Source organism: Pezoporus flaviventris, unplaced genomic scaffold (assembly GCF_033815535.1).
Source record: "Pezoporus flaviventris isolate CSIRO_AGI_PZ_B2104156 unplaced genomic scaffold, CSIRO_AGI_Pfla_v1 ptg000371l, whole genome shotgun sequence".
Lineage (NCBI taxonomy): Eukaryota > Metazoa > Chordata > Aves > Psittaciformes > Psittacidae > Pezoporus > Pezoporus flaviventris.
The window spans coordinates 56,987-72,951 of NW_026892918.1; the positions used below are offsets into that span (position 1 = coordinate 56,987).

At 46.3% G+C, this 15,965-nt stretch overlaps 2 protein-coding genes across 2 annotated transcripts; both read right to left on the minus strand.

Annotated features, from left to right (window-relative positions):
• Positions 1-2,341: 2,341 nt before the first annotated feature.
• On the minus strand, positions 2,342-9,299 carry LOC133263604 (uncharacterized protein C11orf24-like). The gene is made up of 3 exons (XM_061443444.1): positions 9,133-9,299; positions 5,405-5,521; positions 2,342-4,184 (listed from the first exon to the last, which is right to left on the minus strand). The coding sequence occupies exons 1-3, from the start codon at positions 9,287-9,289 to the stop codon at positions 2,989-2,991; spliced, it is 1,470 nt and encodes a 489-aa protein (XP_061299428.1). The 5' UTR covers positions 9,290-9,299; the 3' UTR covers positions 2,342-2,988.
• Positions 9,300-13,665: 4,366 nt separating this feature from the next.
• Positions 13,666-15,201, minus strand: LOC133263608 (inositol 1,4,5-trisphosphate receptor-interacting protein-like 1). Its single transcript, XM_061443448.1, has one exon. It carries the CDS (start codon positions 15,199-15,201, stop codon positions 13,666-13,668), a length of 1,536 nt encoding a protein of 511 aa, XP_061299432.1.
• Positions 15,202-15,965: the final 764 nt, after the last annotated feature.

Genomic DNA, 15,965 nt, shown 5'->3' on the forward strand with positions numbered 1-15,965 from the left:
AAGCAAATGTCACTCCGGTCTTCAAAAAGGGCAAGAATGAGGACCCGGGTAACTATAGACCGGTCAGCCTCATCTCCATCCCTGGGAAAGTGATGGAACACCTTATCCTTGGTGCCATCTTAAGGCATATCAAGGATAAGAGGGTTATGAGGGGCAGTCAACATGGCTTCACCAAGGGGAAATCATGTTTGACCAATCTCTTAGCCTTTTATGAGGAAATAACACGGTGGATGGATGATGGCAGAGCAGTGGATGTGGTCTACCTTGACTTCAGCAAAGCATTTGACACAGTCTCTCACAGCCTCTGGGAAAATTGAAAGGTACAATGGGCTGTTAAAAACTACACTGAGAGCAATGGGTGGGGGAACTTTCAAGCATTGGGATACACACTTACCAAAGGCCACCTGGTTGGTCAACACCAGAGGATCTGCCAACAGGGCTAGACCAGCCCAGTCGGAACTTTTACATATTGGAGAGGGGGACAAGGTTCCTGTGGTGCATATGGCGAATTTGCTGGGGAAGACAGTCTGGGTTACTCCTGCTTCAGGTCAAAGCAAATCCACTCGTGGGATTGCTTTTGCTCAGGGACCTGGATATACTTGGTGGGTAATGCAGGACGACGGGGAACTCTTGATGTATACCTCAAGGGGATTTGATTTTAGGGGGAAACAGCCAATGAACTTAATTGTATGCAGTTGCCTGCTATGTAATACTTTTGTAGCCCATCAACTAGATGTCTTCAGGGCATCAGCGACTAGCCCTGACTTCCCTCCTACCATCATCCCAACAGAGGATAAACTTTGATAGAACCAGACGAGTTCCGCACTAAAGGAACGACCGGTAGCAGCAGGCAACGATCCAATACTGCACACAGCCTCTCCTGCCCTGAAAGACTCTTACAAGAGATGGAACCTGACACAATGGACGGAATTGAATCGGCAGCATTATAGGAATTGGTCCATGCACTAAAAAAATGATCTCTTTCTCTTGGTCTGTGTGTGTATGTGGGATCTGAGCATGAAGTGAATGGTATGGAATAAGGGGTGGATACTGTCCTGGGTTTAGCAGTAGCAGTCGATTTTTCTCCTTCTTGGTAGCTGGTGCAGCGCTGTGTTTTGACTTTCAGCATGGGAACAGTGCTGATAACACCAATGTTTTGAGTTGTCACTAAGTAATGTTTACCCTGACTTGTGAGGCTCATGCTCTGCCAGGGAGGAGGGGAAGCCGGGAGGAAGCAGAGACAGGACACCTGATCCAGGCTAGCCAAAGAGGTATTCCATACCACAGCACGTCATGTCCCAGGGCGGGGTGGTAACTGGGAGTTACCCGAAAGGACACGGGGTCTTCTGGGTCAGACTCGTTTTTTGGCAGGTGGTATCGTATTCTCTTCCCTTGTTATTTTCTCTTATCATTGTTGTCATTGGTGGTAGCAGTGGTGATTTGTGTTGTACATCGGTTGCTGGACTGTTCTTGTCTCAACCCGTGGGAGTTGCATTCTTTCGATTCTCCTCCCCATCCCTCTGGCAGCGGGGAAAGGGACACAGTCCTCGACTGCTTCCAGCACAGCACCACTCACTGGGAGTGAGTGAACAAGCTGTCTGGCTGGGTTTAAACCACGAGAATGATGAATAAGAAGTTTCTTATACAATACAAAGTAGCCTCTTCCACGGTAATGACTCCCTCCAAATTCTAAACAGCCAAAGAATTTGGATAAATAACCAAACCAAAATCCAACAGCTCAAATTCTGAGGTTTGCCTATTATCAGCCTCAAGATAACATGCAAGCAGAATTAAAGAAGAGTAAAGTAATTCAAAGTGAGAGGCAAGATATCAGTCTGGTAAAAAAATAATACACTCCACTCAGAGTCCACATACGTTCCATTGATCTAGCATTTTGCTATTGGTATGTATGTGTCATTCAAATAAGACGCATTAATCACTGAAAAATACTTCCTGAAAATTAATTGTTTCTACTCACACTCTCAGATGCAGATCTTAGCAGGTGAGCTGCAACACCATGTGCAATAAGGTTTCCAAACTACTAGCAACTAGGAGCTGGTCCTGAATGCAGAACAAAAACCTGAACAGAGCCTGATGCTCTACATGTGAAAGACAATAAGCAGTAAATGGGCCTGCATACCCGGGAGACTGGAAGCATGCTGCTCTGATATTACAGAAGCAGTACCCTGGAAGAGGATCAGCATCTTCTCTGACATGTCCATACATCCAGTGAGGCCTTCAAAGCTCCCACACCTGAAACATAGAAGTAGAGCTAATCTGCCCTCAAAGCCACTTGCCTGCTTCTGAACTGTCAGTGACAGGAACGAAAACAGAAATGCAATAAGATATGCTCTTCCAGGGCCCCATTTATTAAGTGAATACAAAAATAATATAATTTAAGTGCAGAGGCACAATAATCTGCTCCATGGCTAAAAGATATCTTGGGTTAGCAGTAAACGCAGTTCACAATGCCTTGTAAACAGACCTCTTTACAAGCAAGAGGCATACTGAAACATGACACACCTTGGATTAGAAGTTACCTGTTGCAGCAATACTCCCCACTTCTCATCTTGAGATTTCAGGGCACTTCACAAAACATTTTCAGAAGAGCCCATGTGAAACAAATGAAACACAAGCAACTTGCACTGTAAAAAGTTGAGAAAGTACCACAGCATGTTCCAAGCATGATGGCTTTTACCCCTTGTCAGGTTTGGTTTGCAATGAGAAATAACAGCCAAAGCTACTGTGCATTATGGAAGTTTTAAAAATGAATACTTCTTTTTAAAATTATTTTTACAGCAACCTGTGGCACAGCTGAATAAAAAATAACATTTTTCTTAATACAGTACATGGCATTTCTCCTCAATTGCACAAGTAAATTTGGAAGCGCTTTCAGTTTGTGTTATAGGCAAACAGGAAAGAAAAATAAGTCAGGCAGGCCTTCAGTCTCCTTTCCATCTCTCTGCCCACTGTTTTATCCCCACCCTTTCACATCTGAGAGTCCACATACATTCCATTGATCAGGTAATCCACCTGCGTGTAATCCTTCTTCTTGTAGCTCTCATAGGCCTGCATAAGGAAAAGAACTATAACAGTTATGAAAAACACCATACCAACTAAAAGCACTGCAAGAAGCAAACTTTTATCCACCAAGTACTGAGTCAGGGGCTCTGCTGCAATGAGAAGATACTCATTGTCTATGTCCTGAGTTTCTGCAAGGCCCGAAACTGTTGCTTTGGGTGCACCTGCTGGAACGATGGCTGTTGAAAAAATGTGAGCTGTTGACTCTATCCCATGCCCAGGCACAGTTTCTGCTATATGGGCAGTAATTAAAACTGTGGCACTTCTTGTAGAGCCCATATGAGAAGTCGATTTACTCAAGGATGTTGTGGCTATACGTGCTTCTGAATCTAGATTTGGCAATGTAACAGGGAGTGGATTCACAGAGTGAGAACTCTCCAAGGGTGTAATTTTCATGGCATGAGTGGAAGTAGTGGCAGATGTTCCTACAGCTGGTGGGATGGAGGTGGCCAGTGTTGTGGTCAGTGTCTTCAGGCCAGCTTCAGTAGTGGTGGGGCTACTAGAGCAGGGAGTGCTGGTGGTGGTGATGGCTGGATTAAACTGCTCTGTCTGACTCACTGGAGTACCTGAAGTGACAGTGAGAAGAGCAGAAGTGGGGGACAACCCTGAGACAGAGCTACTATTTCCTGATTTTTCAGTGGTGGCCACACGCTTGGTGACATGGCTGGATGTGGAAGCAGAGATGTTACCAGACGTGGGAAAAGAGGGAATGGATGACATAGCTGTAGAAAGATGACCAGAAACTTCACGGGCATTTGAGGCTTCAGCAGTTGTTTCATAAGCTGAAGTGAGGACAGTTGCATTTATAACATCTTTTGTTATGTCTGTGACAGCAGTGGTGGTTGCTATGGTGGTGGTAGCATTGCTTGCAATTGTTTCTCTTGCAGTTGTTGTTACGGCTGTGGCAGCAGTGTTAGTATTGCTTGCAATTGTTTCTGTTGCATTTGTTGTTACATTTCCACTGTCAGCCCCAAGAAAATCCCTCAGATGAATCTTGTGAGTTTGAACAGGTAAGGACAGGTTTTCCACATTGTTTTGGTCAACTTGTGCATTCAGCATCCTCCTCTTTTTCTGTGGATAGCTTTGGTGGTGAAACAGGATTCCTTCAAAAAGACAAAAACAATGAGTGTCGTAAGACTAAAACTCTCAAGATCAAATCTGACTTCAAACCCCAACATGCAAACCAGAACACATTCTGCAGCACATGTAGTACAACTGAAATAAATCAGTCCTAAAGTCAGCAATTTTTTTTTTTTTTTTGGGGGGGGGGGGAAAGGGCAAGATGTTGTTTGTCATTTGTATTTGCCTCAGACCACTGGCATTTGCCCAACCAAGGAATTATCTCCACAAAAGGGGAGTAAGGAAGTGCAGAGTTGCAATGTAGAAGCACATTATCAACAGGAGTAGCGTTACAAGTGCCAGCTCCTGAGAAGAAGCTCTCACACTTTCAAAGTTACACAGCATCAACAAAGCCTTCATGCTTAGATTCATAATTTCCATCTCTCAAAACTGAGTGGAAATTTCCGCTTACACTTTCATACTTCAGAAGAATCTCCTTCACAATTAGTGACCTAGATTTATAGAGACCTAAATCCCATCAAAGACCTTTGCTTATCAAAGGTCTGTAGCTATACTGCAAAGAAAACTTTGCCAAGCCAAAAGAACCATGGACAAACTTCTTTTTTCTAAAAAAAAAAAAAAAAAAACCAAACCCAAACCAAAAACAAAACCACAACAACAAAACCAACCAACCAACCAAAAATCAACAAAAAACTTGGGTACAGCAAACTCTTGAAACATACTGTAGAAAATTGATTCCCCAGTTTCCAACAAGCTCCATTTTGTTGTTGTGTCACTTAATTAAAATTGAAGACCCTGGCACTGTAAAGTCACCATGAGCAATTGCTACTAAGGCTGCTCCCATTATAGAAACAGCCTGCTGCCTCTGGCGCAAAATCCTGCAATCTCTGGAAAAGCAATGCCAAAGCATTTTTCCTTTCTCTTAAAAAAATGTAAATACATCTGTTATGCCTTTATGTTCCAAAGGAGGGTGCGTGGAGTGCAAACAGCTTGAATGAATGATGTGCTCAATATGGTGACAAACTGTTACTCAAAGACAGATCATGTACCTGTAAGTGCCAGAGTCCTCACAAGGCTGAAGAAACAGTTTTTCCAGTGGACTAAGTTCACCTACAGAATCGTCCTGCAAGGCATCTCGCAACCCATTTCTCTCTGCGAAAAGCCAGTCAATGTGTAAACACAGGCATTTAAAGCAAAAGGACAAGGATCCTGGATTTAGCAGGAGCCTGAAGCATGGAATTACCTCCAAGCAGATCTTTGATGTCTCGTTCCCCAGCATTGTGGCACACACTCAGCTGGTGACAGCGGAAGAGGATGCAATAATTTTGGTAGGGCACAAACCAATTACAGTGATGGTTACCTGAAAACAACAGAGAAAATAAAGTCATGTTATCACAGAATGGTTTGGGTTGGAAAGGACCTTAAGATCGAGTTCCAACCCCTCTGCCATGGGCAGGGACACCTCCCACTAGATCAGGTTGTCCAAGGCTCTGTCCAACCTGGCCTTGAACACTGCCAGTTAAAGAATCTAACCAGTTGGGTCACTACACACTGTATACTGAATGCACTGCTTCAGGTCTGTAATTAAAGAATTAAAAACAAAACTAAACCCCAACCACAATAGCTGGAAGGTCAGGCCTTAAGGGATCCTAACAGCCTTAGTGAAAACAACTGGAAGATTAGTTCAATCAATATAGCTGCTGCAGCCTACCTACCTGCTTGTCTTTTGGTATCAACATCTCCTAACAACAGCAATTTACTCACCCAGACAATGACAAAGAGAGTGCTGTACAGTTTGGACCCATCTAAATGCTAGCATTAATCCACATGTCTGAATAGGGGGGTAGGGTGAGGGGAAGTGAGCTGTAACTGAGAAGCCACTCATCACCCATGGGAGAGGGCTCTCATCTCAGTGCTTGGAGTTCCACAGAAATTTACTCTTCATTTGCTGAACCAATTACATTTCAAGAAATTAAAACCCACTCCTCAGAAATGAAAGCACATTTGGATGTGCCCCAATTCCAAATCCCACCTCCTGTCCCTCACCTGACAAGCCACACTAGTGGAGAAATGCAGGCCATCTACTACTGTAAATCATGCCATTTCCCATTTCTTGGGAAGGGGAAAACAAAAAGCCACCAGCCTCTCTTGCACTGGCTACTTGTCTAAGTCAGTCAGTTCAGAAAGATCAAGAGACAAATGTGGTCAGCATCATTAAAACACCCTGGTTTCTGATGCCTTCAGGATGGTATCCAGCTGCTCATGACTTCCCTGTTGCTCCCCAGGAGAACCAGAGACCTCTACTGAGCTGTACTGATTAATACTCTCTCATGCAACTCCAGACTGAAGCTCCAGCCGACATGTACACTGCAAGACACATGCCACCCAGTGGCTCCTTTTTGCTTACTTCTAATTAGGAGACAGAAGGAAAAAAAAAAAAAAGAATAAAAATGTGGAAGGACAACAAATGTTCTTCAGAGCTATTCTGAAAGGAAACTATGTAGGCAGATGCCAAGGTTTTCCCTAAAACTGGTTTACTTCATGCTTAAGCCTGCTGCTACTGGAAAGAAACTGCAGATACACATAGGCAAACAGAAGCCAGGTAAGCAGCTGCACTGTGGAATTAGTGAGCAGGAATATTTGCTCTTGCAGCCATGTCATATTTTTCCTTTATTTTTCCCAGAGTATGCAGGATAGCCCAAAAGTATGTTCTCAGAGCCAGATTGCTCAGATGACCAGGATTTTCCCCTTCAGCTCTGGACTGGCTGCCATAGAAGAAACTTGAGAGAGCTCTGAATATGGCTGAGGATGCAAATGCAAGAGCATGGTCTTACCTTCCAACACAAGTTCACCACATTCATGAAGCACCTGGGAATCCTGGATTGCCAGATCTTTGCTAAGATGCTTGCCCTAGCAGTATCTGGAGACTTGAACCCATTGCATTAGACAACAAATGGAGGTTAAATCTACTACCCATGTTGTCAGCCCTAGGGAGTTTTGCTGCTTTTATTAGCATGCAATTGAAGTGTCAAACTGTTTCATGATACTGATACAATCACAGAATGGTTAGGGTTCTGTTTTGTGATATGTTAGTTTGCTAACTATGTACCCTGGCTGATGCTGTGGGTGCTTGAAGGCAATGCTGGAATAGCTAGACCAGCAAACATTCCCTTTTCTGCAGAGCATATCTGAGACGTGAATATACTAGCAAAAGTTCTTCTTGTGACAGTTACACTACTCCAAGTTAGTGATGTGATTTGTACCCTTGCTGTCATAACATCTGCAGAATAGAGCCTAACCAGCCAGGAATGTTATTTTTCCACTTCTCCAAGCAACGTAGCTGTGAGACGCCTCCCCATGCAACCTTGGCCTGTAAGTTAACACTACACTACCTTAAAAAATAACAACCACTGCTCCTTTACTGACAGTTACATAGGTATAACTATTCTGACACCTAAGCCTCAGGCCTCACATTTGTAATGAAAGAAAGCACAAAAATAAATAGGGGAAGGTGGGAATGGAGAACAAGAGCAGTAATGCTGATCTTAAAACCTGAAGTTGTTTTTTGGTTTGTTTTTTTTTTTCTTAAAGACATTTCAGGTCCTTCTTTCTATGCACATGGCTAATACACTGATATGAAGAGCTTGCATATTTTCCATTTCCCTTGACACCAGGCAGTGCAGCAGATGGGCCATCAAGTAACAACTAGCAATAAACTGCTTCAGTGGGTTTAATACAGAACATAAAACCTTGGTTTAGTTTTGTGTCCATCCTGAGGGTGGAAAGGGTCACCTAATTCCAGAGGGTCCACCCCTTCTGCCCAATAAAGGCAACACTCAACTGGACTTGCTCTGTACAAAACAGAGCAGGAGAGAACAAGGTGAAGGGCATAAAAAAAAACGTGGTTGAAGTCAGTCACAGGATGAAGCATGCACTCAGATCATCTCCCAGCCCTGACCATGGACTAAATTCCTCACATCCCCAGGATGAGGCAGCTGATAGCAACTTTTCTACCCTTATCAAAATATCAGGAAGTTAAAATTACATGGGCAGTGTTTAGAGATTCTCAGGTGGAACAGACAAACATGCAGTGCTACATACCCTAAGTGTCAGCAAAGTCGGTGTGAATGTGTCATCTTTCTATGGTTTACCACCTTAAAAAGCAGGAGTTTTCACAGCTCTGGTGCCTGGGAGACAAACCCACTCATCTTTTACCTCCTAAATAAAACAGTTTACAAAGGTGCTTTCTTTCCACCACGAAGGGAAGTCTCATGTTTAAAATAAAGGTTTGAAACCACTGGGCTTTAGAAAAAGGCATCTTTATGATATTCCTATCAATCCGATTGTCAGACATTCATCCACCTGAATCAAGGTCTCATCTTCACCACATTATCACCAATTGTTTGTAGGTGCCACAAGCTTTCAAGTGTGGCTAGATAAGATCAGGGCCTTCATAAGGACAATTCTGAAAAACTCATTTAGAAGTTTAATGCTTTTTAAAGACACCAGAAGAAGAAAGCAGAAGGCTCTCATTCTGCAAAACTTGTTTAACCCTTCATTGCAGGATACGATTGGTTTCTTCTGAGGTAGAAAAACCACACATAAATACCAGTGAGCACAGACTACTCATCCCAGTGCAGCCATCTACAAGAGCACTGTTCACTTGCAAACATCTGGCAGCATGGAAAAATCATTTTCAAGTCAAGTGACCTAACACTGTTTGCAAGCTGCCAGTGCTCACCAAGAACACATGCATGCTGTTTCTTACAGAAGGTAGAAGGGCCCTGGGAAATGGTTGTTCTGGATTCAGTTTAATCAGTTATTTAGCACCACTGGACTGCACAGAGCCGCCGTAACTGTAAATGCCTGTAAACAACTGAAATTAAGAATGACAGTTGTCAGGGAAGCAGAGGAGACCTTTAAGGAACAGAAAACACAGCTGAAATTTCAGCTAAGGGACAAGACCTTCACCTGAAGCACCCAGGCTTTGACAAGCCTGCCTGCACTCCTTTTCAGTTGTAAGCATGTTTATTCGCACTACATGGACTCCTCTCCCTTTCAGGACAGAAAACCTGTGCTCGCATATACAGAAAGAGATCAGCAGGAAGAATACAACGGCAGTCCACATCTTCAGGGTTGGCCTTTGTACTGGGTTCAGCAGTAGCAGTCATGTTTTGTTTTTTTTTTTCCTTTGTGCTAGCTGGTGCAGTGCTGTGTTTTGACTTCCAGCCTGAGAACAGTGTTGGTGAAGTCAATGTTTTCAGTTGTTGCTAAGTGATGTTTACCCTGACCAAGGACTTTGTGAGGCTCATGCTCTGCCAGGGAGGAGGGGAAGCCGGGAGGAAGCAGAGATGGGGCGCCTGACTCGGGCTAGCCAGGGAGGTATTCCATACCACAGCACGTCATGGCCGGGGTGGGGGGTGACTGGGAGTTACCCGGAAGGACACGGGCTTCCGGGTGGAACTCATCTTCCCTGCCGGTGGTATCGTATTCTCTTCCCTTGTTATTTTCCCTTATCATTGTTGTAGTTGATAGTAGCGGTGGTGATTTGTGTACATTGGTTGCTGGACTGTTCTTGTCTCAACCCGTGGGAGTTGCACTCTTTCGATCCTCCTCCCCGTTCCTCCGGGAGTGGGGGAGAACCCCGGTGGGGGGGGGGACACGGACCTCGATTGTTGTCAGCTCGGCACCACTCACTGGGAGTGAGTGAACAAGTTACCTGACTGGGTTTAAACCACGACAGCCTTGCAGAGAGGCTTCTTTTCCCAGGAGCAGCTCTTTCTTATCTCGCTTTCAATCCACTGCAGTATTCCTATTAAAAAGAAGAAAACAAATCAATTTATATCAAGCAATTTTTATATTAAATACACTCCTATCAGCAGGAATGGGAAAAAAATATATACAAAATGAAAGCAAGTATCATTACACACAACATACAGGCAAGGATGCAGAAGCAGGAAGAAAAAACCATTCCCGAATTCACAGACAGGCACTTTCTTCAAAAAGGCTACTTTGGTCTTCTTCCCTCAAGCCCCAACAGAGAACAGTTCAAGTCAAAAGCCATGTATAAATGGCAAAAATCAAACCCCACAGGTGTAGGGCAGCACAGAGATGATGCTTTTTGACACGTTCTGGGACCCATAATATTGTTCCCAGGCTCAGCAGAAGGGTTTGCACCAGCTAAAGCACACTGTTAGTATGGGAACTATAGTCGTGGCTCTACCCTTACACTAAGTCAGTTGAAATCAAGCATCAACCTTAGTTGATTCCCGCTCATTGCAAAAAAAAAAAAAAAAACCTAAAAGAAACTTTGACTGAAAACAAGCAAAAGCCAATATTTCAGGTCTTCCGAAACATTACACACACATGATCTGTTGCTGAGGAAGATTCACACCCACAGTAAGGCTTCCCCACATAAAACAATGAATAGGCTATGTCTTTTCTTCGTTACCAATGCACACATGAAACACTGTCCCTGTGGATGGGCCCTCACCCTTCAAGTCGCTGGAGCAGCTTCCATTGACTTCAGAGCCCATCATCAGCCTCTACCTGAATTTACCCTGTTTCCAAGACTTATAAAACTGTATATGAGTTCAGCCTGAACAAGACCAACTGTAAGTCTCTTCCTTAAGCAGTTTTAAGGTGAACTTTCCTCCTCATCACTGTAGCAAGCTTTGGTCTTCATCCTGCAGTTCTGAGGAGAAATCTCATAGCCTTCAAAGAGAAGATTGCTGAGATTCAACTCCCCGTGACATCTGAGAGATGTATGTGATGACTGCAGTTGAAGATGCAAAGACAGTTCACAACACAGAACGAACAGCATGTGTGAACGATATAAATAGCATAGTGAAAAAAATCCAACAGTCATCAGTAAGACCCTGATCTAGCCATCCATGCAAGAAGTTTCACCCTGAGCTCTCAACTCCAGTCCCAATCATGCCTGTGAATTTAAGAATCTGAGTAAGAGCCTTTTTTTTATCTCCAAGAAAGCCCAAGATAATGCTTACTAGCCTTGACTCCCATATTACAACATTCGGATGCTTCGTACCATGAAACTTCTGTTTTGAAATTTTCCTCTACTCTACATCCTAAAGCCCCAAACAGGGTAACAGAGTTTTAGCTTCAAAACCACCCTGCCTGAAAAAGGGTGAAATATAAACAGCAACCCCAAGCTTTGCAGAAGACACAACGTGCAGGTCCACCTTAGACTACCAAGGAGTCAAAGATGGGGACAAAACTTTATACTAAAATGCAGTGCCTCAAATTCAGCATCCCTATTTGCCCTACAAATTCCTAAAGGAACTTAAAGCCTCCTGCCTGCCTTTTTATTTAGGCTAGTAAAAGGAGTTACTTTGGCTGTTGGAAATAGATGGAATATTTGTACATCTGCTTCCCCAGAGAGCCGGGGAGCCTGAAAGGACGAGACTGTAAGGTACCTGGGTACTTGCACCGCTGACCTTAGCTTATGCAGTCCTCTGTGGCTTTCTCCCTGCAATAAACGTGCACAGCATCATGCTCGTTTGTGTGAGCAGCTTTCTCTCTGCAACCAAAAGTTCACGTCTGCGTCATCCCACCTTGCAGCTGAAAACATTTCTAAGTCTGATCTGACAATGTAAGGCTTGTAAGGGAAAGGCAGCTCACCAGCCCCATCTAGTCCTGCGTACCAGACTGTGCCTGGTGTCCAGCCAGCACAAGCTTTGCTGAGGGCTCTCTCCCACTTCACACTGTGCACACACAGCTCAGACTGACTTTGCTCATTCCCTCTCATCACTTGCTCTTCCAAATGCACCTTAGAGAGGAGATAACCTGTGTAATACATAACCGCAGCCCCCGCAGCACAGTACCCAAGAATGAGCTACACAGGAAATCAACCCCATGTTTTCAGCATCATGCTGGTAATATGAATTTGTATTATTCAGGCAAGGTAACTTCAACACTTTTCCCACTGTTCTGAATTACAAGGCACTTCCACAAGTTTACCTTAGCCTTCAGCACACTCTTGCTGTCACTGTTAGCATAAACTGTAGCTTAATCATTGAAAACTCCTGTTGACAAGACTGTGAGCAGGAGGGAAAGCAAGAGAAGATGTGAAATACTCTGCCCACAAGAGATTTTCTTAGAGCAGACAGATCCTTAGTGATCCCATTTGAAGGTGAGATGGGATCTACAGACAGCCTGAACTGCGTTCCTGGGTGACCTGGGAGTACACCAAGTTTGGGACCACTGCTGAAAGTAGATTTTCTGCATGATCTTTGTGACCAGAGAAGCATCATACATGAACACCATTTTTGCAAGCCCTATTGAAGTGCAACTGCTGGGTCTTTGAACTGCATCTGCAGGTAAAATCAGAATAAATCAGGCATATGGACACGAATCCTGTCCTAAATAACCCAGAAGAGGAACAGATTGACTGTGTTTTGAGAAAAGAGAAGGCTAATTAGAGCAAAGGGTGTTTGGAAATTTAGCTTAAAAGGGAAAAATAAATTGTCCTGCACATAGTTGGTCTTCTGCCAGTTTGTGCACTGTGATATTTTCTCTCTCATTGCAAAAGCACAGATCCGTGTTTCATTAATAAATGAACTTTATTCTCAAGAAGAGTCCTGTTGTGCGGGAAGGTGTTTAAATGATTTTTGGTTTAGACATGTGTCCTGGGTTCAGCAGTAGCAGTCATGTTTTTCCTTGGTGGTAGCTGGTGCAGCGCTGTGTTTTGACTTCCAGCCTGAGAACAGTGTTGGTGAAGCCGATGTTTTCAGTTGTTGCTAAGTGATGTTTACCCTGACCAAGGACTTTGTGAGGCTCATGCTCTGCCAGGGAGGAGGGGAAGCTGTGAGGAAGCAGAGATGGGGCGCCTGACCCGGGCTAGCCAGGGAGGTATTCCATACCACAGCACGTCATGGCCGGGGTGGGGGGTGACTGGGAGTTACCCGGAAGGACACGGGCTTCCGGGTGGAACTCGTCTTCCCTGCCGGTGGTATCGTATTCTCTTCCCTTGTTATTTTCCCTTATCATTGTTGTAGTTGATAGTAGCGGTGGTGATTTGTGTTGTACATTGGTTGCTGGACTGTTCTTGTCTCAACCCGTGGGAGTTGCACTCTTTCGATCCTCCTCCCTGTTCCTCCGGGGGGAGGGACGGACCTCGGTTGTTGTCAGCTCGGCACCACTCACTGGGAGTGAGTGAACAAGTTACCTGACTGGGTTTAAACCACGACAACATGGTTACATGCATTACAGTCAGAGACCCTAGTGCAAACAGGATCCTAAGAAGGAGAAAATTGACTGCTACTGCTGAACCCAGGACGCCGCCACAGGTATAACCTGCTGCTGCGCTGGGGAGAACGTCAAGGGGAGAACGCTGCCACTCCTCTGAGAGGCCTGCGGCACAGTTTTCCTTGTGCTTTCTGTGTCCTCTTTCTGTCTCTCCCCTCTTTTTCCCTCAGGTACAAGTTTGTCATCTGCTGTCAGCTTTGCACCCTGCAAACACAGCTCTGTGCACGAAGACCACTTTCAGTGGCCGTAGGTCAGCATTCTTGTGAGGCGATCTTGCAGGTCCATGAACTGCCTCATTGCCTCAGCTTGGGCATCCGGATCCTGTGCCAGATGCTGGAAGAGGTTGAATGGCTCGGCTCTTTGCAAGGCTGGGGGCAAGATGATCTCCTCAGGAATCTTCTCATTCCCAAAGAAGAAGTGGTCAAGGCGTTTCTCCTCCAAGCAGTGGCACAGGTACCGCATGATGTCATCCAGCCTTAGCAGGAAACGTGTCTTGTGCCAGCCTGACAGGGGTGTGGTGTTCAGGAGGTGCATCACCACTGTCTTCAAGGTACAGCTGGAAAAGCCTGTGCCCACCAGAGTGCGGGCGCAGAGCTGCAGGCATCTGAGGTGGAAGCTGCCATCTGGGGCCCGCCTGGTCGTCAGCTCAAAGAACTTTGCCTCTGCCACAGCACAGCTCAATGTCCAGGTTGTGCTTGGGGTGAAGATAGCCTCACTAGCCTGGCTGCTCAGGAAGATGTCCGAGTCGCCTTGCTGCACGCCCAACATAATTTCAATGATGGCTTCCTTCTCTGCTCTTGCTATCTTGAATTTGCAGGAGCGGCTGTAGGGCAGCATAGTTAAAAGCCACTGGTGTGAATGAGGCAGAAGCACCCAGCATGCTTTCACCAGCTCATGAAGCCTGCAAGCTGTTTTCTCCACATCTAGGTAGGAGCCGGTGCAGAGGGTCTGTAGGAGGCTGCGGCCCTGATACATTCTCAGCTCCTCATTGTCGTGGTGGAGGAAGCACAGCATGCCCCCCTCCAGCTGCTCTGCCAGGCATGTACACTGCAGCTCCACGCGGATGCGGAAGTTCCTCTCTGGCACCTGCCCCGGACTGCAGAGCTCCGGGAGAAAGGCGTGGCCAGACGGGGGGCCCAGGGGCACAAGCACTTGATAGACGATGTTTTCTTCATCGGGACTCCAGCCTTCATGTGCGCTGCCTATGCCAAAGCATGGTTCCAGCACTGGGAAGGAGCTGTCTGACAAGACTTGTCTGGCAGCAAGGATAAAAGCATTCACAAGGCTCCTCACAGATTCAGACACTGTGAACAGGTTCTGATTAGGCCATTGTATGTGCTCCTCAAAATGCCTTGTCAGGTCCTTTGTGTATTCACTTTCTTCCTCTTCATTCTGCTCTTCCCGCTCTTCCTCTTCTCTACTGCTGCTGCTGGAGCTGTCCTCTTCACTGCTGCTGCCCTCCTCATGGCTCCTCCTGAGGCACCAGCAGAGCCAAAGAATCAGGAGGAGCAGCATGCCAGCAATCGCCCAGAATTGCCAGTGCTGCAAGGCAGCAAAGAGCAGGCCTCTCCAGGCCACGGGAGTTTGCTCCTTGCTCCTCTGCTCCTGGCTCTTCTGCTCCAGCTCCTGCAGCAGCCGAGTCGTGTCCCGGCTCAGCTGCTTGGTACGGTGCTCCATGCGGCCACGTGTGGCTTCATCCATCTCATCACTGACGACATGCACATTCAGGATGAGCTGTTGCAGAACCCAGAGTGAGCGGTTTGTGACAGCCATGGCCTGCAGAAGAGAGAAAGAATTCAGTGTGGCTGGGAGGGAGGGAAGGAGGAAGGGAGCTGGTGGCGGGGGGAGTGGATGCAGGAGCCGCAGGGAGCTGGGGACAGGCAGGAGAGGGAACGAGGCAGCTGGGAGGCAGCAAGGGCTGCACCCAGGCCCGGTGCCAGCAGCAGCGTGCCCTGCCCAAGGCGCTCGCAGCCAGGGCCTCGATGCAGGGTGAGCACCCACCCCCGGGGGCCCAGGTTTCTGCCCCGGCCCTTGTCCAGCCCAACCTCCCCTCTGCGTGCGCACTCACTGCTGTCCCAGGCTGTACTGGGCCAGTGCTGCCTGCTGGCACCCTCATATCCATCCCCCCCTGTGACTCGTCCCCTGTGATGTCACAGGCACTGGGGGTGCACCGCAGTCCCGCCCACACAACCACGGGCCAGCTGCTTCCCACGCCACTGCCAGAAACGCAGTCCTGGGCCTTGAGAAACAAATCTTGTGTTGACATGGCACCCCAGAGAGACCTGAGTCAGACAATGAGACTCATTTCCAGAACAAACTTATAAACACTTGGGCCAAAGAGCATGGCATTGAGTGGGTATATCACATCCCCTACCATGCAGCAGCCTCTGGGAAAATCAAACGGTACAATGGGCTGCTACACTGAGAGCAATGGGTGGGTGAACTTTCAAACACTGGGATGCACATTTACCAAAAGCCACCTGGTTGGTCAACACCAGAGGATCTGCCAACAGGGCTGGCCCGGCCCAGTCGGAACT

Bases quoted from the DNA above. Each gene is read 5' to 3' on its own strand.
- LOC133263604 (XM_061443444.1), bottom strand. From the start codon at position 9,289: ATGTGGACTGCCGTTGTATTCTTCCTGCTGATCTCTTTCTGTATATGC. The intron at 5,522-9,132 runs GTGAAGGTCTTG...TGTTGTTTTCAG, and splicing joins TCAAAGCCTGGGTGCTTCAG to GTAACCATCACTGTAATTGG. The intron at 4,185-5,404 runs GTAATTCCATGC...GTCTTTTTGAAG, and splicing joins CATCAAAGATCTGCTTGGAG to GAATCCTGTTTCACCACCAA.
- LOC133263608 (XM_061443448.1), bottom strand. From the start codon at position 15,201: ATGGCTGTCACAAACCGCTCACTCTGGGTTCTGCAACAGCTCATCCTG.